The sequence below is a fragment of the Mauremys mutica genome, chromosome 9 (genome assembly GCF_020497125.1).
Source record: "Mauremys mutica isolate MM-2020 ecotype Southern chromosome 9, ASM2049712v1, whole genome shotgun sequence".
In the NCBI taxonomy this organism is placed as follows: Eukaryota; Metazoa; Chordata; order Testudines; family Geoemydidae; genus Mauremys; species Mauremys mutica.
This window is the reverse complement of record NC_059080.1, coordinates 29,109,970-29,133,318: the sequence shown is the minus strand read 5'-3', so window position 1 is coordinate 29,133,318 and position 23,349 is coordinate 29,109,970. Positions and strand designations below refer to the sequence as shown.

The 23,349-nt window shown below is 39.1% G+C and overlaps 1 protein-coding gene across 1 annotated transcript in view; it reads left to right on the top strand.

Moving 5' to 3' along the window:
• The window catches only part of CHM (CHM Rab escort protein), a 151,959-nt gene that overhangs the window by 92,086 nt on the left and 36,524 nt on the right, over window positions 1–23,349 (top strand). The window contains exon 9 of the mRNA XM_045031223.1: window positions 15,501–15,578. Coding sequence (XP_044887158.1) covers window positions 15,501–15,578 — 78 coding nt within the window. The remainder of the gene's footprint in view (window positions 1–15,500; window positions 15,579–23,349) is intronic.

Genomic DNA, 23,349 nt, shown 5'->3' with positions numbered 1-23,349 from the left:
TTGTTAATCCAGTGGTCTAGGTCCCTACAATCCTTCAGTCAGTGTTTATCCGCTAAGTCAGCCTACTTCCCAAACAGATACGGGGTACAAATTGTCTCTTCACCCAAGTTATTCCCTCTGAGGAGAATCAGTTCCCTAAAAGGCCAGTGTTTTGTACTTTGTGCCTAGCACTAAGTGATGTTACTGATATCTGCCTGACTCCACTCTCTTTTTCCAATGTAAACCTGGATTTTGGGATGCTAGGGCTGGAATTCTTTCATTCTTCACTGTCAGACTCAGCCAATGAAGTTCAGGCAAAACAAGAGTGACAAACTGCCCAGCTCACTGATGAAACTCTTTCGTCATTAAAAATGCTCAGGTGTCATCTTCTTTATTATTTGAAACCTGTAAAGTGCACAGAGGAAGAATTCTGTCAGGGCCTATCTACATGGCAAGTGACTGCGCAGCAATCTGTGAATCTACAACATGCCAGCTTGCCACTCAGTGACTTATGTAGACCCTCCTACTGAGTCCCAGAGGGTAGCTTAACATTCTTTGAAAGGCAAGCTGGTGCCCTATAGATTCACACTGTGTCTTGCAGCACAATAACTTGCCATGTAGACAAGCCCTCAGGCTAATCTACCCTGATAGGAAAAATCCTTTCTAGTGGCAACTGACTACTACCAAGTTTAACAAAGCAGAAAGTGGAATCCAGTTTGGCAGAACCCTGGACGCTTATGATCACTTATATTCAATATACCTCCTACTTGCCAGTTACTGAGTATTACTGCAGGTGTCATACTGGTTTAGCCAAATCAATTAGAGGAGTCACATTTAGAGTGACCAGTTTGGGTACATAGTCTGCCTTTCTTATTGGCTACAAGGAGTGAGGTTGAGAAACTACAACCCCCATTTCAATCCTCTCCAGGTGACCAGGGCAACGCTCTGCTGTAGGCCATGCCCTGCAATTTCTTTCACTTTTAGTTTTGGTTTGGGTTGAATTGTACTATTAATATTTATTTCATTACAAATATTTATAGCAACTATCACATTTGGTTTGGCCTTAATATGATACAATTTTTGCCACAGTATATTTGTTTCACATTAAAATAAGAATTTCTGGTGGTATCTGATTTAGCATACAGGATTGTTATATAACAAAGTTTTGAGTTAAAGGCTGGAGTTATTACATAACTGGCTGAATTGGAGTAGTCTGTTTGCCTAATAAGAGCAACACAGTTGGTATATTTACCGAAGTGTGGTCGGGCTGGAGGGGCACAAAGGAAAGTTGGAATCAGTACAATATATAAAGATAGGATAATCTTGTGGCTAAGTCACTGTTCTTGGGTTTAGGAGATCTGAGTTTGTTTTCCAGCTCTTCCACAGACTTTGAGTCACCTTGGAAAAGTCACTTAGTCTCTCTGTGCCTCAATTCCCTTCCTGTTAAATAAAAATACATTTCCCCCACTTCCTTTTTTTTTTCTCTTTTAGACTGTAAGCGCTTTGGGGCAAGCACTATCTCTTATTTATGTGTATGTACAGTGCCTAACACAGTGGAGCTATGGTCCTGATTGGGTGTCTTGTGATTTAAAGGCAGAACAGTACTCATACTTCTGAATTTCATTGTATCTGTGGATTTCAATCCAGCCCTAATGCTACTGTAATTTCTTTTTTGTATTTAATGTTGATGTGTCTAAGAGAACGTTCTCACTTTTTCCTCTCTACAAGGCACAATTTAAAATGTATTTACGCCAACTGTATTTATTTTTTAAAACAACTTGACAAAAGTATGTTATCTTTGACAAATAGTTGATCAGTTATTGATTCAGCTGGCTAACTGTGGAAAAAATTCTTGGTACATTTATTTGAGAATTATATTTGGCTATCATTAAACATACTAATACATATTTATAACTTTTAGACAAGTATTTGCCTAATAAAAATGTTTTAGTTTGTTAAACTATATTGATAAATATTTTGCGTTCTGTGATGTTAACAAACTGATTAACTAGTGAAATATTTACTTTCTGAAAGATAGGCTCCAACTTTCCACTCAGCACTGAGACACTTCCATGGTGTGTTTGCATAATTTACTTTTTCATTTGGGTGTAAATTCCCTGCATTTTCCATTTGAGGCCTTCCTTTTAGTTATAATTTAGAAAGGTATGAGCCTTTAATAAAATAATATTTCGAGTATTTGTGGTGGCTTTAGTGCCTGTGAATGGTGTTGGATTAACAACTGTGAGGACTGAAGTTTTCTATTCACAGAACTGGAAGCACGACATGTGTAAGAAGTGTGTGAGTTCCTACCTTTCCAGCCTTTGGAATGACCAATGGACAGAGGGTATTTCAAGATTGTCTTGGTAAGACAACCAACAAAATTGCAAGTTAGATGTCCACATCACAAAGACAACTCAACCTGTCCAATAATTACTGGTCTAAAACTACTGAATGATTTCATGTGAATTGTAGAATAGAGGTCAGTTAGTAACAACCTTCAGCTGCTTCTGTGACACGTCTTCATTTTTGTTCCATTGGTTTCCTGAGCCTGGAATGGTTTCCAGATATCTTCATGCTATAGTGGGCTCAAGGCCTCCTATGTGCCTTTCCACCTATCCCTCCGATACCCACAGTGGTGATCAAGGTCAGATGGAACAAGGGCACACTGATCCTCATAGCTCCAGTTCTAGCCAACTTATAGTAAATGTCCATTCAGCCCCCATCCATCTCCCAGTCTATTAAGACATAATATTCCAGAATCGTGTCTCACATTGCATCCACGGTCATTGCACCTGACTGCTAGGATGTTGGTTTTTTGAACAATACTGACAGACTTCTCCTGACATATTGAGGTAATTCTTACACAGATCAGAAAACTATCTGCAAGATCTACTCAGAATGGAAAAGGTTTGCCTTATGGGTAGCCCCAACATGATCTAGGCCCAATGGAGCTCCCAGTACCCAAGATCCTCAACTACATGCTGCACTTGAGCATTCAGTTCTCCGGGTCCAACTTATAGCAGTATTGGCATGTCACTCTGGTTAAATTGCATTTCTTATGTCTGACATAACTTTCTCGAAGGTTTTGTCCTTTGAGCCACTTTCAGGCGGCTCATTGTATCATCTTACCCTTAAAACCTTTTTTCTGATTCCCGTCACCTTGGCAAGGAGGGTCAATGAACTCCAGGCCCTCCTGACTGAACCTCCCTATATGTTCTTCCATTGAGACCCAGGGTTCCTGGGTCCATTGCATCTCAAGTTCCAACCTATGGTAGTTCTCAGAATTCCCTCAGAGCCAGTCAATCTAATCATCCTCCTGAAACTGCTCTTGATGCCAGGGGAAAAGTTACACACACTGGACATCTCCAGAGCCTCCCTTTATTGATCTTGATAGGACCAAGCCCTTTAGGCTTTCTCCTCGCCTCTTTGTGGCCCTATCTGGCTTTTTAAAAGGCTGGGCTATCTCATCACAAAGAATCACTCAATGGATCACATACTGTATTTCCATCTTTTTCAAGTGGCTTCACCAGGAGGCAGGCAACATCTTCAGCCTCCTTCAGAAACGTTTTGATTGTCTTCAATCTGCAAGCATCAACGTGGAGCAAGCAACTCATTAACCTTTGTCCAACATTATGCCTTTGACTTACCAGCTAGGTCAGATGCCAAGTAATACAGTTAGAATGCCTCATTCCCACCATACAGTGAGAATACTGCTGACAAGTTGCCTATTGTGAGATTCACACAAATACTTGGATTGAACTATTACTTACACTACCTCAGTTATGGTTCTTAGATGTTGTAGTTAGTGTGGCTCCCATGACTCACTCTCCATCCCTGCTTGTTGACATCCTCGGTACCTATGGGCTTTGAATTGTGAGGGAACTGAGGGAGGGTCCTGGCCACCCCAACCTTTACGCCTTCAAATGAAAGCATGAGGAGGTGTATGTGCAGCCCCTATGGACGTAACTATTCAAAAACTCAGGTCCACACTGACTATATCTCAAAGAACCACAGTTATATATCATACAGTAATCATTCTGTTCTTTGTCAGTTGCTGCCATATATCAAATACTGAAATTTACAAAGGATAGAAATTTTGATTTGCAAAGAGAATAAATACAACATTTCAAAAGCAAAGGCTCATGCGTATTTACTCTGTTTTCACTTGCTGCCTTTATTTGACATGTGGAAGATTTTATGACAGATTAAATCTTTAACAGCAGATTAAAATTCAGCATGTGTTGGTTCAACAATTAGAAATTATTATTTATGCTATCTGTATAGTTCTCTCAAACTTTTTTCAATAGCATATGTTCTAATTTAGGATGGTGCTCCGAAAGAGGAAGAGAAATTGAGTAAGGAAATAGAGGCTATTCAGATACAGTAACTCCTCATTTGAAGTTGTCCCAATTAATGTTGTTTTGTTGTTACATTGCTGATCAATTAGAGAACATGCTCATTTAAAGTTGTGCAATGCTCCCTTATAACGTTGTTTGGCAGCCGCCTGCTTTGTCCACTGATTGCAGAAAGAGCAGCCCGTTGGAGCTAGGTGGTGGTGGCTTGAAACCAGGATAGACCAACAGCCCCCCATTAGCTCCCCACTCCCCTAAGTCCCCTGCGTGGCAGCTGCCCAGCAGGCTATCAAGTGCCGGCAGTTCAACTGTCCTTCCTCCCACTGCCATGTTCTGCTCCTGCCCTCTGCCTTGGAGCTGCTCTTGGGAGCCTCCTGCTTGGTGGGCGGGGAAGAGGGAGGCTAATGTAAAGGTGTCCCCCTCCCCCTGCTCTTCCTGCCACCTGCTTATCCCATCTCCATAGAGCGGGTGGGGCGGGGGGAGAACACAACAGGGCTCAGGATGGAGGTAGCTTGCTGGCAGCAGCTGCTGTCTCAACTTGCTGATCTATTTAAAAAGGCAATGTACTTACCGTGCAGTCAGTATACTTAAAGGGGCAATGCACCTCTCTCTCTCACACACACGCGCACACACACACACACACTGTGTCTCTGTCTCTCTCTGCCATGCTGTCTCCCCTCCCTCCTTTTGTGCTGCCTAGTAGAGTGTGAGGCTACATTAACAATGTGTTAACCCTTGAGGGCTCAGCCGAGTGCTAGTTCATCATTTAGCAGTAAGGTATTCCCTGGGAAATATCTCACCCTCTGACTTCACCACCTCAACCAAACTTCACAGTCATCATTGCTCTGTACAGTATTAAATCGTTTGTTTAAAACTTACTCTGTGTGTGTGTGTGTGTGTGTGTGTGTGTATTTTGTCTGGGGAAAAAAATTCCCTGTAACCTAACCCCCCACTGACATTAATTCTTATGGCAAAATTGGATTCGCTTAAAGTCACATTTTTTAGGAACATAACTACAACATTAAGCGAGGAGTTACAATATATGTTCCTCTTGTAGATCTAAAAGAAAATGGAGTCGTCATTTTTATCGATAACTTTGAAAAAGGAAAAATACTATTCTTATTAAACTACTCCATCTAATTTATTTGAACTATAGTTATATTTGACTGAACAGCAACCTAGTTTGATGCTATCCTCCAAAAAATGTTGGAGAACACTGTATGGGAACCTGCCATCTTGAATTTTCTAATGCTGTTATTACTGTAGCTGGAATAGATACATAACTAAGACCAAATGGGCATTGATGCCTCTGTCTTGGAGCTGTAGGCATGGTCATATGTGAAAATTTATAGTATAGACTCTTAATATACCTAGCTCTTATGTAGTGCTTTCATCGATAGACCCCGAAGCACTTTACAAAGGAGAGAAGTATCATTATCCCCATCTTACAGATGGGGAAAGTGAGGCATGGGGAGTTGAAGTGACTTTCCCAAGGTCATCCCATAGGCCACTGGCAGAGCTGGGGATCCTGAGTCCCAGTCCTGTGCACTAGCTTCTGAGCCATGAATAAAAAGTAGACCTCCATGTATTTTTTTTATGTTGAAGGCAGTTGAATTTGTTTCAAACCTTTAAAAGACTCTTCAACTATACATAAAGAAAATTCCTTTTTAAAGGAGGCAAAATAGGTTTCAGAATAGGAAGTCATTGCCAAAATGCTAATCCCCTTTATAAATGCTTTAGACCTGGAGGCAAGATTTGGCCAATAGATATGTATATCATTATCTTCCATTCAAATCCTCAGGTGGATAGCAGACCACACAATCCCCACGTTTCCTTTATTAAACAGAAAATCACTTTAACTAATCTGTCTTCAACAAATCCCTTATACAAGGTGTGCCTTATTAATGTTTTGCCTCTATATCACATTCCGTATATAATAAGGCAGACAAATAAACAGTGACAAGTTTTTAAAGTGCTTGTACACAAATGCTAGAAGTCTAAATAATAAGCTGGGTGAACTAAAATGCCTCATGTTAAAGGAGGATATTGTTAGGCATCACAGAAATCTGGTGGAGTGAGGACAGTCAATGGGACACAGTCATTCTGGGGTACAAAACATATTGGAAGGACAGAACAGGTTTTGCGGGGTGGGGCGGAGTGGCACTATAAGTGAAAGAAAATGTAGAATCAAATGAAGTAAAAATCATAAATGAATCAACATGTTCCATAGAATCTCTATGGATAGTAATTTCATGCTCTAATAAGAATATAAGTCTATTATCAACCACCTGACTAGGACAGTGATAATGACTATTAAATGCTAAGGGAGATTAGAGAGGCTATCAAAGAACTCAGTAATAGTGGGGGATTTCAATTATCTCCATATGGACTGGGTACATGTCACCTCAGGATGAAATGCAGAGACAACATTTCTCGATACTTTAAATGACTGCTTCTTGGAGTAGCTGGTACAGGAACCCACAAGGGGAGAGGCAATTCTTGATCTAGTCCTGAGTGAAGCGCAGGATATGGTCCAAGAGGTAACTATAACAGGACCGCTTGGAAATAGTGACCATAATGTAATATTTAACATTCCTGTGGTGGGAAGAACACCTCAGCAGCCCAACACTGTGGCATTTAATTTCAGTAGGGAGAACTATGCAAAAATGAGGCGGTGAGTTAAACAGAAATTAAAAGGTACAGTGACTAGAGTGAAATCCCTGCAAGCTGCATGGACATTTTTCAAAGACACCATAATAGAGGCCCAACTTAAATGTATACCCCAAATTAAAAAATACAATAAAAACTAAAAAAGAGCTACTGTGGCTTAACAACCATGTAAAAGAAGTAGTGAGAGATAAAAAGGCATCTTTTAAAAAGTGGAAGTCAAATCCTATTCAATTTATTCATAAATGATCTGGAGAAAGGGGTAAACAGTGAGGTGGCAAAGTTTGCAGATGATACTAAACTGCTCAAGATAGTTAAGACCAAAGCAGACTCTGAAGAACTTCAAAAAGATCTCACAAAACGAAGTGATTGGTGCAACAAAATGGCAAATGAAATTTAATGTGGATAAATGTAAAGTAATGCACATTGGAAAAAATAACCCCAACTATACATACAATATATTGGGGGCTAATTTAGCTACAACTAATCAGGAAAGAGATCTTGGCGTCATCGTGGAAAGTTCTCTGAAGACGTCCACGCAGTGTGCAGCGTCAGTCAAAAAAGCAAACAGGATGTTAGGTATTGTTAAAAAAGGGATAGAGAATAAGACAGAGAATATCTTATTGCACTTATATAAATCCATGGTAAGCCCACATCTTGAATACTGCATACAGATGTGGTGGTCTCATCTAAAAAAACATACTGGCATTAGAAAAGGTTTAGAGAAAGGCAACTAAAATGATTAGGGGTTTGGAACGGGTCCCATATGAGGCGGGATTAAAGAGACTAGGACTTTTCATCTTGGGACTGAGGAGACTAAGGGGGGATATGATAGAGGTACACCTTTACCCTGATATAATGCGACCTGATTAACATGAATTCGGATATAACGCGATAAAGCTGCGCTCCAGGGGGGGAGGGGAGGGCTGCGCGCTCCGGTGGATCAAAGCAAGTTCGATATCACGCGGTTCACGCAGTAAGATTTTTTTGGCTCCCGAGGACAGTGTTAAGTTGGGGTAGAGGTGTATATAAAATCATGAATGGTGTGGAGAAAGTGAATAAGGAAAAGTTATTTACTTGTTCCCATAATATAAGAACTAGGGGCCACCAAATGAAATTAATGGGCAGCAGGTTAGCAGGTTTAAAACAAATAAAAGGAAGTAGTTCTTCACACAGCGCACAGTCAACATGTTGAACTCCTTGCCTGAGGAGGTTGTGAAGGCTAGGACTATAACAGGGTTTAAAAGAGAACTAGATACATTCATGGATGTTAAATCCCTTAAAGGCTATTAGCCAGGATGAGTAAGGAATGGTGTCCCTAGCCTTTGTTTGTCAGAGAATGGAGATGGATGGAAGGAGAGAGATCACTTGATCATTACCTGTTAGGTTTACTCCCTCTGGGGCATGTGGCATTGGCCACTGTCGGCAGACAGGATACTGGGCTGGATGGACCTTTGGTCTGACCCAGTATGGCCATTCTTATGTCTGTCTTCAGTCTGCCCCATTCTCCAGAAAGGAGTGTAACACTGAATTCATTAAACTTAACATAGAACAGAAAAGTGGTGTGGACAATATGAAATGGAAGGTATTAGGAGATGGTGACTTTTTTTTTTGAACAGAAGAAACTTGTCATAACCTTAAATTAGTGCCATGACCATAGTGTTTTACTGAAATACTGTGTATAAAAAACCTATACCACATAATGCGAATTAAGGAATCTGAACTACAGTGCACTGGTGATCTTCCAGAAAACACCATCCTAGCCACCATGGATGTGGAGGCTCTCTACACAAACATCCCACACACAGATGGAATACAAGCTGTCAGGAACAGTATCCCTGATGACACAGCACAACTGGTTGCTGAGCTCTGTGACTTTATTCTCACGCACAATTATTTCAAATTTGGTGACACTATATACCTCCAGACCAGTGGCACCGCTAAGGGCACGCACATGGCCCCACAATATGCCAACATTTTTATGGCTGACCTGGAACAATGCTTTCTCAGCTCTTGTCCACTCATGCCCCTTCTCTGCCTATGCTTCATTGATAACATCTTCATCATCTGGACCCATGGGAAGGAGACTCTGGAAGAATTCCACCATGATTTCAACAACTTCCACCCCACCATCAACTTCAGCCTGGATCAATCTACACAGGAGGTCCACTTCCTAGACACCACTGTACAAATAAGTGATGGTCACATTAACACCACCCTATACCGAAAACCCACCGACCACTATGCCTACCTTCATGCCTCTAGCTTCCATCCCGGACACATCACACGATCTATCGTCTACAGCCAAGCGCTGAGGTATAACCACATTTGCTCCAACACCTCAGACAGAGACCAACACCTACGAGATCTTCACCAAGCATTCTCAAAACTACAATACCCACACGAGGAGATAAGGAAACAAATCAACAGAGCCAGACGTGTACCCAGAAGCCTCCTGCTGCAAGACAAGCTCAAGAAAGAAACCAACAGAACTCCACTGGCCATCACCTACAGTCCTCAGCTTAAACCTCTCTAACGCATCACAAGTGATCTACAGCCCATCCTGGACAATGATCCCTCACTTTCACAGACCTTGGGAGGCAGGCCAGTCCTCGCCCACAGACAACCCGCCAACCTTAAGCATATTCTCACCAGCAACCACACACCGCACCATAGTAACTCTAACTCAGGAACCAATCCATGCAACAAACCTCAATGCCAACTCTGCCCACGGATCTACACCAGCGACACCATCACAGGACCTAACAAGATCAGCTACAACATCACCGGTTCATTCACCTACATGTCCACCAATGTTCTATACGCCATCATGTGCCAGCAATGCCCCTCGGCTATGTACATCGGCCAAACTGGACAGTCCTTACGTAAAAGGATAAATGGACACAAGTCAGATATTAGAAATGGCAATATACAAAAACCTGTAGGAGAATACTTCAACCTCTCTGGACACACAATAGCAGATTTAAAGGTAGCCTTCCTGCAGCAAAAAAACTTCAGGACCAGACTTCAAAGAGAAACTGCTGAATTTCAGTTCATTTGCAAATTTAACACCATCAGCTCAGGATTAAACAAAGACTGTGAATGGCTAGCCAACTACAAAAGCAGTTTCTCCTCCCTTGGTGTTCATACCTCAACTGCTAGAAGAGGGCCTCATCCTCCCTGATTGGAACTAACCTCGTTATCTCTAGACTGATTCTTGCCTGCATATTTATACCTGCCTCCTGGAAATTTCCATTACATGTGTCTGACGAAGTGGGTATTCACCCATGAAAGCTTATGCTCCAATACATCTGTTAGTGTATACGGTGCCACAGGACTCTTTGTTGCTCTGAACTAATTTGTCATCTTTAAAAAATATTTCTATAACTTGAAAACTTTTGATGAAGGATTTTTTTGCTCCAAGTGTACAGATAACTTCTCATGAAATCATAGACCAAGCAGCACAAAAGGGTAATGCATTAGAAGGTAATAACATATGAATAAGGGACTAATATAAACTTCCTTTACTTATGCAGTACAGTTTTTTTCTGCCGCCTTACTTACATGTGTACTTAAAACCTGTGGTCATGTAATTTTGACTGTATTGCAATGCATACTTGCAAAATGGCAGAGTTAAGGCTGGAAACACAACCTTAATCATCTTGCCTGCCTCTTTTGATTGCCATATTCTGCAGATTTAGCTGTTGCTTTTTTTAGCATTGTTTCCTATGTGCTTATAGAAAACCCACCACCCTCTGAACTTTAAGACTGCTTTTCCAGATTTTTTTTTTTATTTCGTGGTCAAGAATTGTATGCTTGTGTATGTCAGGGGCCATTACGCTAGAAATTTGGAGGCAACAGGTGGGCTTGTTGAAGCTGGGCTGATGCCAAATTCAGAGGAAAAAGAAAACCCCTAACTCTTGACCTCTGGGGTTGGATATGCCAACTTCCTGTCTCCCACTTCCCATTTAATTTTGTTTCCAATACTGCCAGGACCAGCTCTCAGAAGAGAGATGAAGACAGATGAATTCTACCATGTCACTGTGATGACACTTCAAAGTCTGAAGTTGCCTATGCAATACAAACAACGTAATTGCTACAAAGTCCAGATGTCTGGTGGTCCTGCCCTAACTGCAATGAATGCCATACTCCTCCTTAACCTAATATACAGCAAAAAACCCATACACATAGTGTGACAAAGTGGTATCATATGCAATCAGTAACCCCAGAAGAAAAAATTGATTGTGGATGATGAATCTGCAGAAGGCTACCTTTGTCTGTTCCTGTTCATATATAGGCAAACAGCTTGTCAGACAGACAGTCCCAGCATCCAGACATACTCCATCATACACCCAGGGGTGTAAGTCCGTGCCCCCCCCCCGTCCAGGCTCAACCCATAATTTGGCTTGTCTGGGAAGGGCCATCCCTCTTTTATGTATGCAGGCAGGTATGTTCTGTATCAACTGATGTTTCTTCAGTTGTCGCCCCAAATAAAGCACATTACTGTAATTGAGTCTGGCTGAAGGTGACAAAGGTAAGGTTGTTGAGGCTTGTATCAGAAAGGAAATGTCTCAACTTTCCTAACAGGAGCAGGTGAGGGTGGGAAACTCTTTGCCATTGCTTTCTGGAAATACAGAAGAGGTTGAGGATCTAACAAATCCCAACTTTTAATTGTTAAGTCAAAAAGTTTGGGCAGACTCCTTTAATCAAGGGACACATGCCATTTCTGTTTCTAATATCTGTTCCCCCATGCTACCAAAGTTTTCTTTGTCTTCTCTGGCTTGAGCCTCAGATTGTTACAGATCATCCAAGAATTGGTTGAAGGCAGGACACTGGGAAAACCTATTGACTATGCCATTCCGATATATTTATTTAAAAAAAAAGAAAGAAAGAAAAGAAGATGTGGGGGACAGAGCTGTGTGTCATCAAAGTATCAATTGCACTGCAAAGCAAATTGTCCAGTATTACTTTGAATTCTCTTTGAGAGAAAAGGATTGAGCCACATAAGCACAATTTAGCTATTCCTGCTGTGGTTTCCAGGCATGTCAAAAGAACCTTGCAGTCAGTGATATCAAAATTTGCTGATAGATCTTTTAAAATAATAATAATAAAAAAAATCACCGTAGATGCTTAATGACTTACTGAAGGTAATGACTGATCAATTTGTTCACACTAGCAAAGCAAATCTTTAAAAGAGATCAAGGAATTCTAGAATTCTTCTTCCTTAACTATATTTCCCAAAAAAATTGATTAAAAACAAGAGAATAATCATCCTGCCTAATAAGTATCAGTCTCACATATAACTTCTTGATCATGGTCCTAACAATCTTCTTAAGAATCGCTGGATATCCCAAGAAGGATGTGAGGCCAAATTGCCGGTTGTAATTTAGAGCTCTGAGTGCTTCCAGAATCTGAGGGAGCAAAACTTCCTGAAACACAAGAAGAGGAGGACTTCTGCACCACCTGCTCTGTATGCACATCTTTTGCCATGCAGGTCAATAATTTAGTTGCAGATTGGGTTCATTTCTCTCTCAAACATCAAACGGTCATTATTTTTAATTCCTCTGTGACATAGATCAGGACCCTGGAACACTTCATCCTAAAACGTGAATAGTTTGCAACCTTACCTGTAGTGTAAATACCGAATATATACCAAATGTTTATTCAGTATGAGCAAAAGTGATGACTAAAACCTGATTTTATTTTGGAACCTTAATTCATAGGTAAGCATCAAACTATCTTCAAAGAAATCTCCATCACGCACATATTGATACTGTAAGATCACAAATTGCTCTGAAGTCTTTACAGTGGATTGCTTATTCTGGGACTTTCACATTTTAAGGAACTTTAGAAATATACTGGAATTGTTTGAGTTTCTCTCTAAGCTGTGACTTTTCTCATAGTTTTAGAGCAGACTAGTAATATTGGTTTAATATTTTCAGTGGTTTAATTTTCTTTACTTTTAATGGTAGCATTTTTTTTAAAAGGAAAACCTCTTGATACTGCATTGTTTGGAACTCTGCAGTATTTAATCATTGATCCCCATGGCCACTTCAAAAGGTCCATTTGTCTTTTGAGGAAAATTCTTGCCATGATCATTTATGCCACCTTTTGTATTTATGTGTTAAGCAAGGTCTGGTAGGGGCTTGGATGGAAGGTGTCAAAAAAGGTCTGTAGTGGGAAGTGTTAATTCAGTTGGAGGCACTCTTCTGTCTTAGTAAACACCTAATTGTACCATTGTGTGGCTGAATAAAATGCAAAACTAAAGCCCTAGTTGCTGGTAGTCCATAAAGCTCCCCTAGTACACCACTTTTTTTTTCTTTCTCCTAACCTATGTCAGATTATGCCTGTTTTGGATTGTAGCTGCCTCTGCTGGGTGTGAAGTGACCCCTACCTATATACATTTGTAAAGTTTGATCTGTTGGATGAAAGGCACTGAATAAATGTAAGCTGTTCTTTTTATTATAGTGATAGCACCCCAGGCATTTCCAGCTATAATACAGAATTTAGGTAGCTGTTGTAGTACATTAATGTAAACTGAATGTGAAATGAGGTAATATGTACACTGGTCAGTCTAAAAATACAGTGTTACCTATGAGTCAGATGTCATCACTTTTACCTGATTGGCATTTCAGAGTATTCTCTTCTAATTTATATTTTGGAAAGGTAATAGGTAATAATTGGAGATATACCAATCTCCTAGAACTGGAAGGGACCTTGAAAGATTGAGTCCAGCCCCCTGCCTTCACTAGCAGGACCAATTTTTGCCCCAGATCCCTAAGTGGCCCCCTCAAGGATTGAACTCACAACCCTGGGTTTAGCAGGCCAATGCTCAAACCACTGAGCTATCCCTCCCCCCAAGAGAGTTGATAGACTAAACACTTTATAACTTGATAACAGGATATAAAATTGTTGGTTTCTTTCAGGATTTATGGCTTTATAATAATTTTTGTACTTATGTATTCATTCTTTAAGAGGGTATCCTGACAGCCCCCACTGGTATAGAAGACCTTTGGTATAGTAGAACCAGCACATTCCTGCACAAGCAGTAATGGGTAAAGGATACAGAAGGTCAACTCCACCTGCATGCTTCAAAGCTCTGCTAGGGATGTGTTTCTTCATTTGAAAGTCTGGTGGAACCAGAGTATCTGTGATCTACTTAAATCTGTTTTAGTATACAGTATGCCAGCCATATAGCTACTGCAGCTGCTCAAAATTGCACTGCCTTGATGATTCAAACTGTGCGCCAGGGAGATTATTTGGCCCTTATTTTCTACAATAGGCAATATGTTCCCTAATTTGGGAAACTGAATATTCCCATATTTTGAGGATTAGTAGCTGCCCTAGTAAACAAAGTTTACATAATCTTCTGTTTTCCTCATACTGTGTTGTTTGTTCCTACTAACAGTTAAACATTCTGTTCTGTTCTGTGTTAGTATCATTTTGCCTTCCCACAGAGATCTAATGTTTTTTACATTGAAGGTAATAAACTTAAGATAATTTACCATATCATGAGTCATAGATAGATGACATAAATGTAAGATAAATACGACTATCATATAATGAGCAATATGTGTTAACTTCCTTTTAATTAAAAAAGATGTAATCCTCTTTACTGGCCTTTGTAATTTATATATTTAATATATTGAATACAATTCAGATTAAGCCTATTAACCACTAGAATATGAGAATTTTATTGTTGTTGCTCTACAAGAAAGTGCCTGACAGCTGGTATATCTTTTCAGTAAAGAAGGGACTCTTTGGTGATGTATAATAGAGAAATAAGCATTTTTTCTTTTAAATAACAATAGTAGAGATCCTGTTGAGTGTCGCAGAATTGTAAAGAGCCTTATTAAGCTCTTGGTAACGGTTAAAAGAAATACTTCTCTCCCAAGGACTTTCTGAGCTTCAAATATAAGTCCTCTAGAGAGAACCTCAAGAATAGCAGGTTCTCTGATCCAAGATAGGAAGATTCATGTGGTCAAAAGACTATCTGGATTTGGATACTGGTTTCTGCGGGGGAAGAAAATCTTTTAAATTAAATTTGCTGTCTTTTTTTATAATAATAATCTTTTGATACTCATTTTTAAATGTTCAGCAGCAGCAAAAGATATGGTTTACATTCTAAAACAAGGCTTTTGCAGCAGAACTTGCAACATGGTCTGACTTTGGCCACATTGTAAGAGGTGCTTAGCACCCTCCACTTCTAGATCAAGCCCTTTGAGTGTGCTAGTACATGTGTGCACACTGCTATCTGATCTAAAGTCTCTGAGTGCTAGTAATAATTCAGTTGCATGGTTCTGAGTACAATTTTGAAAGTATATGATATGGCTCATGTCATACGGAGAGATCTCGCTGATTCTGAGGTTCAGACTTCTGTCTCTCAGGATGTTAAATTCTGGTATATTGCTGTACTTACTTCACTTTCCATTTCTTATCACAATATAGAAGTTGTTTACAATCAGTCACAATTAATCTTATTTTTTTCTAATATATTTCTAGAATGTGTGCCGTATTTGGTGGAATCTATTGTCTTCGCCATTCAGTACAGTGCCTTGTAGTGGACAAAGAATCTGGACGGTAAGGGTAATACTGTACGAGTAACCTTTATACATAAAACACAGTTTAAAAAATGCTGAAGTTGATTTAAAAAAAATATTCTTCAAAGATCCTCCTTGGTATTAAGAACACATCAACCTTGATTAAAAGTAATTTGTGTATAGGTCCTCCAGAACAAGGAAAGTGGGTCTAGAATATAGAAACTAAATTAATTTCCCTGTGATATTACTACAGCTCCTGATCACCCAAGCTTGGAAGACAAATCATTTCAGCTGCCGGGGGGCTGGTGATGAGTGATGTTAGTTTTCCTTGTGGCCTTACCTACTCTAATTGATTTTCATCAGATGACAACAAAGCCCTCTGTTATTGCATTTTTAAAAATGGAGCTCACCTAAAGACTCATCAGATTAATCTTTGCTGATAATGCATGTCACTCCAAGAGAAAAGACTTTAATGAGTTTTTAGGTAGATTGTTGTCATAAACTATGCTGCCCTCTTATCCTAGGATAAATTCTTTTACAGCAGTATCAGGCCTGCAGGCAGGTTTAAAGTTGAGTGAAGAAAAATCATCCCACATTTCCCCCCCCCTCTCTCCCCCACCCCGTGACATTGCTTGCACCTCTGTGGATTGTTATAGTTACCATTATATGTGTCTTTTTTTTTTCAAGGATTTAAAAGTCAAAATGGTCACAAACTGAAACTTGATGATCTAAATCTTGTTCTGAGAGTAAACTTAATTTTAAAAACAAAACAAAAAAAGTTAAAGTATTTTTTCTAAGGTGGACATTTTTAAGTTTATTGGAATGGAAACAAAGTAGTGTAAGTTACTGCTTTAGAGGTGCTGTGCAGCATTCAACAGCTGTTGAGTTCTAAGCCAGAGGTATGGTAACTTAGCGGTGGTGGCTGAAGTGATTCCTATAAATGGTTTATAAAATGTTTTGATTTCTTTTCAGATGATGGAAACTGTACATGGAAATTCTTGGTTTTTGTGTTCTGGGATTTTTATTCTTTGGAATTCTTGTTTTGTTTTGTTTCCAGGTGCTTTGTGTGAGCTTTTGTAACTCTGTGTTTTTAAACTGTTGTTCAGTTTCTGTTGACAAATATTTCAGAGTTTGTAAGGAGGATATTGAAAATCAGTTCTTGTTTGTTAGACAATGTTGATGGGCTTGTGCAATAACATTTTAATAAGGATAATTGTTTAATATGTTAAGTGAAATTGACACAACTCACTTATGTTGCATGGTTCTCACAGCTAAACTGAACCTTACCATATTGTGCTTACATATGCACGTAACACCAATTCTTTGTGGGCTACTGAAATTCTAGGAACATACAGAGTTGCCAGTTTTAGTGCTAACTACGCCACAGTTGATTCAGTAGTATTAATTGCTTAACACAGCAGTTCCCAAACTTCAGTCCACGGACCACTAGTAAGCCGCAGAGGGCTGACTGGTCCAGTGATGCTGATTCTCCTCCTTGTTACCAGCTGATTCTGCATGACTCCAGGAACTTTCAAATTAAAGCCTTGTGTGCATGTAGAAGCAACTGGAAATGAGGAGGAGAAGCTGACATAGCTATTGCTAAACAAGAGGACAAAGAGAGGAAACAAAAATCACCTCTGGGGAGCAAGCCTCCAGTGGGGCTATGACTCACAGCCACCAAAAGGAGAGCAGTGTTCAGGGGAGACAAGGAATAGATGGCTGGGCAACATGTGATGATAAACGTAATATGTGGTTTCAAAGAGGAGGGGAGATATCTTCTGGTCCACTCCTCTATTAAGATGTAGTGCATTCTGTGAAAAACTTGGAAAACTTTCTTCTTTAACCCATTTATTTGAGATCAGGTCACCTAGTAATTCCCCCTCCCCCAGTTTTCTGATTTTTGCCCCCTCATTTCCTATCCAATTGACCTCTCATCTTTTAGATATTCTCCCCATCTCTCTTCTAATTACTCTCTTAGTCCCTGTTGGTGACCTTTTTTCACACAATACAGTTTTTTTTTCTTTCCAGCATGGCCCAAATGCTGTGTGTTATCAGAATTTATCCACCATTGGTGCCATCTTTGCCTCTTTTATGGCCACAACATTCCTCTTATTTATTTGTCTTGCCAATTATTTCTACTATTGCATCTCTCCTGTTTTCTGTATTTTTTTTTTTCATGGAAAGAATCCATGCAGCATCACACTGCTAAGCATTTCAGACTCTTCTTAGAAACTTGACTCGTGAACTTACCACTCTTTGCCTGTTAGGTGTGCCCTAAATAATGTGAATACATAATCTATTCACTTCATCAGAGTTCCTGTGTGTCTTCATACTTCCTATATATGCTTGGATCAGCCCATTTGCCTAATTAACTAGCCCACTCATACCATTGTAGGGCATCTGCTTCTATTTTCACTGACTGTCTTTACCTTCTTCCTGAAATAATTCACCTTTGAACAGTCATTTAATTACTGTTATCTAAAGCTTTATATGAAAATACTGCATAAAGTCCAGCTGCCCAAAATGTGGTTACCTGCATCGTCCATGGTTTGGGCAATCATGAACACATTAAGCTCATGTTCCAGTCCCTTTCCTGGCTACCAGGCTTCCAATGCCAGTTTTAAGGTCTTCATCCTAATTTTCAAAGCCATCAGTTGACCAAGTCCAGGCTATATTAAAAATAAAAACTAAATTTTAATCTATGAACATCTATGAACAATCTGTGACAGTGTAAAAGACGGGGACAAAGCTTTCTCGGTTGACAGAATACAGCTATGGAACAAACTTCCAGAGAAGATTAGGTGAATCCAGAACCTGACCATCTAAAGGAAATGGTGCAAAGCCTTTCTTTGTGACAGAGCCATTCTAGAGCATTCAAGGATGCCACTCTCAAAGCTAGGACCTCTTTCTGAATCTCCCTCAAGAAATTTCCCTTTTCCCTGCTAAATTTTCACATCTGGCATTTTTGTTCTTTTGATTTGAGTTACATGTGTCTTCCATTTTGAGCTGCCTGTCACTGCTATTAGAAGTTTAGTGTACGGCTTCAGTATCACTGAGTATAAACATACAGTGTATATTGTATACCAGCATTTCTAGTTTACTATCATTCCAAGCATATCCAGAAAGTTCATGGGTATTTTCATTTTCAAATAATTGGCTTGGGATCACATCTGTCTAGCATACAAAAACCGTTCTATTCATCTGAATGAGTATAGTCTAACATTTGAGGCACACATCCAGAAGATAGTGATCTGTGTGTGACAGATTTTGTAATGGACACAGGCTGATCAAGAGAAGTTGTATAACTCCCCTACAAGTTAGTGCAAGTTCACCAGCAAAGTGGCCACTCAAAGAACATGGAATAAAATAGACTTGTCCTGGGAGTTTAATAAAGTGATTTTATTTGCTGGTTGGCTATCGTCTGACATGGCCAACAGCTCAGAAAGTTTGTATGAATAACAAAGTTGGTCTTGTTTGTCACAGTGGTTTAAGGATACACATGAGGAGCCTCTCTATCACTAAAACAAGTTCTCAGGCCATTACCCACCTTCTCTGAAGCACATCTAAGGATCAATACTGCCTTCCACAGTACCCAATGAAATTCCATCATCACTAGATTATTGTCCATATCTTATATAATAGAATGGCTTTCTTTAATGTAATTGTTAAATATAACCCTTTACATGTAGTTTGTCGTATATGAACCATTACAATAATATGCAAAGAAGAGGTTATAGAAAGTTGGAGTCTTTTAGATATAGCTGTTCCAAGACTTGAATAATGCAACTAAAAGGTTTTTCACTATAGCTATGTATCTTTGTTTGAACATTTGTTGGATAAATAAGTAATTCTACTTCAATTAAATGTAAAGAAAGGAAGGAAAAAAGCTGAAAAGTTTATATAAACAAGCAACCTAATGTAAATCACCAATTTTAAAAAAGGTTTAATTAGTTAAGATACCATGTTGCTAGATACTATAAACTTGACTTAACTCTGGTGTTGTGTGTTAGCAAACTGAAAGAGCATCATGCTGTTTGCCCTAAGGGAAATGCAAATTGAATTTCATTACTATTATCTTTTTAGTGTCTCTTGCTTTTAATTCTTATATGCTTAGTAGAGATTGCTCATTTAGCTTAATTTGGTAAGATTTAAGGTATTTTAATTCACAACAAGTATATTTCAAGTATGGTTACATTAAAAATAATTGCTAACATTTTACGTTGAGCCTACTTTAAATGTGCTTCTACTAAAATAATTCTGGCCCCAAAACTGAAAAGATGTGACAAATGTAAATTTATATTTCTATAAAAAAAGATATAGCAAACACATAGTAATTTACATATCTTTCCTGAAATATTGCATAGTGGCTTTGTCAGTGCTGGTAAGTCCATTTCAAGGATGTCGCCCTTAGTCCATTAGTTTGGATAATGAGCCCTATAAAGTACATTTATAACTCATGGCACTGCAAGGAGATGGATTCTAATTTTCATCCTTTTATCTAGACACATTGAAAGAAGGTCAATGGAGGGTTCTGTATGATTCATTGTCCCAACACATATCAGATGACAGAGACCTGATAATGTCAGTGCATAAGTGTTTTCCTTATTTGGTAGCAGCACTTGAAAGAAATCTTCTCATGATCATCCTTTTGAAGTGAAGTGGAAACTGATATTAAAAGAAGCAAGAAGCTTTTTCTGTTTAAAACCTTATCAGACATATGACTTGATAGCTATTCCTGAACAAAGGAGAGAAAACAACACTTAACAGGAAAATAAAAAGCCTATATAGTTGCTTTTGCTGGCTTTGAGTGATGCAACATGACATTTAATCAACCTTCCCCCTCCAGAATGTTTGGGGTGAGGGTGGGGGGAACTTGTTTCATAAACAATATAAAAGGTTATAATTAGATATGAACTGTGCCAGCTTGACTTGCTTGTTTATTAGCAGTATTTAAATGAGTGCTTTAGAGTGAAATTAGTTCAACTCACATTTAAAAAAAAATGAAGTAACAAGTGAAATACATGTTGAGTAGAATGATTTACATTATATGTATATGGTATTTCAGGTTTAAACTTGATAATAAAAATATTAAACATTTATTTTAAATATTTAATTTTAATATTTAATATATTTAAATGGACTGTTCACTGAAGCTGTTGAATTTAGACAGAGTTAGAATGTTAGATGGGTGGTATGCAAATCGCAATTTGTCCATTATTATAAAATTAATATTTAGATTTTACAACTTTTATACCCTTGTCACTATTAAGTTCTTGCTACCATTCCAACTAAGTTGTGAGTCTATTCTATCCATATTTCTCTTCTGACTCTCATTTCAAGCACCGACTTTCCGTAGAAAGTTGAGGTGAAATCCTGGTCTCACTGCAGACCATGCCAACCCTACCATCCACTTAAATAGGGCCGGGATTTCATCTTTTGTGGGATTTTTAGGTTTGTTTACTGTATGAAAACTGACTAATAACTAGTGTTATAGAAAATGGTTATGCTTATTTTGTAATCAGATATTCTATTGGTAGATGAGTAATACATTTTGGAGTGTGCTCCCTTGAGGCAACTGATTTGTGTCACTTATTTGGGTAGCCAGTTCAAAAAGGCTTCACTCTTCTAAGTGGGAGGTGTTTTGCACATCAGCCAAAAAGTTCAATGAAAAAGTGTTCAATGTTTTTATACAGAAAATGATCTGACATTATAAAGTGCCTTAAAAATCCTTTTGAGAATTCAGGATTAAACCTTAAAGATCTTTGTGACAGTAAAACAAAAAAAAAATTGCCCCAAAGGAAGAAACTGTAGAATGTGTGTCCTACTTGAAGTTGAACTAAGAACAGCAGTCATTAAGAAGGGTATCCTCTGAAATTGTAGTCTTGTCCAGTACGTTCAGCTTCTCAGCTTTGAGAAAATATAAACAAACATGGCTTCAAAGCATGTCAGCTGGTCAATAGTGGCAAGTTTTAATTATTGCCCGTAGGAAACATTGTTCAATTTGTTTCCAACAATGTTTTAACCTTTAGTTGCTAAGTGTAACTATTTTGTTTTTATTCTTCAAGTGATGGTCTTTATGTGTATTCCACTCTTGGGTACACGTGCCTAAGTTCGAATTTTTTTTTACAGGAAGTGTCCATTGACCCATACATGCACCGTAGATTTATTTGTACCCTGAAACAAAGGCATCAAGGGTGATGCACAAGAACACCTCTCCAGTTCCTTCTTACTGCTGCACGGTCTGAGTTAGAATCTTCGGTGCCCTCAGCTCCTCTCTGTTGCAACATTTCTGTAAATATATTGTATATAATTTGTTTTGCTGACCGACACATAGAAAACATAAACTGTTGAGCAATAGTCAACATGGTTTCTGTAAAGGGAATCGTGTCTTACTAATCTATTAGAGTTCTCTGAAGGGGTCAACAAACATGTGGACAAGGGGGATCCAGTGGACGTAGTGTACTTAGATTTCCAGAAAGCCTTTGACAACGTCCCTCACCAAAGGCTCTTACGTAAATTAAGCTGTCATGGGATAAAAGGGAAGGTCCTTTCATGGATTGAGAAATGGTTAAAAGACAGGGAACAAAGGATAGGAATTAATGGTAAATTCTCAGAATGGAGAGGGGTAACTACTGGTGTTCCCCAAGGGTCAGTCCTCGGACCAATCCTATTCAACTTATTCATAAATGATCTGGAGAAAGGGGTAAACAGTGAGGTGGCAAAGTTTGCAGATGATACTAAAGTGCTCAAGATAGTTAAGACCAAAGCAGACTCTGAAGAACTTCAAAAAGATCTCACAAAACGAAGTGATTGGGCAACAAAATGGCAAATGAAATTTAACGTGGATAAATGTAAAGTAATGCACATTGGAAAAAATAACCCCAACTATACATACAATATGATGGGGGCTAATTTAGCTACAACTAATCAGGAAAGAGATCTTGGCGTCATCGTGGATAGTTCTCTGAAGACGTCCACGCAGTGTGCAGCGTCAGTCAAAAAAGCAAACAGGATGTTAGGAATTGTTAAAAAAGGGATAGAGAATAAGACAGAGAATATCTTATTGCACTTATATAAATCCATGGTAAGCCCACATCTTGAATACTGCATACAGATGTGGTGGTCTCATCTAAAAAAACATACTGGCATTAGAAAAGGTTTAGAGAAAGGCAACTAAAATGATTAGGGGTTTGGAACGGGTCCCATATGAGGCGGGATTAAAGAGACTAGGACTTTTCATCTTGGGACTGAGGAGACTAAGGGGGGATATGATAGAGGTATATAAAATCATGAATGATGTGGAGAAAGTGGATAAGGAAAAATAATTTCCTTATTCCCATAATACAAGAACTAGGAGTCACCAAATGAAATTAATAGGCAGCAGGTTTAAAACAAATAAAAGGAAGTTCTTCACGCAGCGCACAGTCAACTTGTGGAACTCCTTACCTGAGGAGGTTGTGAAGGCTAGGACTATAACAGCGTTTAAAAGGGAACTGGATAAATTCATAGAATATCAGGGTTGGAAGGGACCTCTGGAGGTCATCTAGTCCAACCCCTCTGCTCAAAGCAGGACCAATCCCCAGACAGATTTTTGGAAGGGACCTCTGGAGGTCATCTAGTCCAACCCCTCTGCTCAAAGCAGGACCAATCCCCAGACAGATTTTTACCCCAGTTCCCTAGGTGGCCCACACAAGGATTGAACTCTCAACCCTGGGTTTAGCAGGCCAATGCGCAAACCACTGAGCTACCCCTTCCCCCTCCAATTCATGGTGGTTAAGTCCATAAATGGCTATTAGCCAGGATGGGTAAGG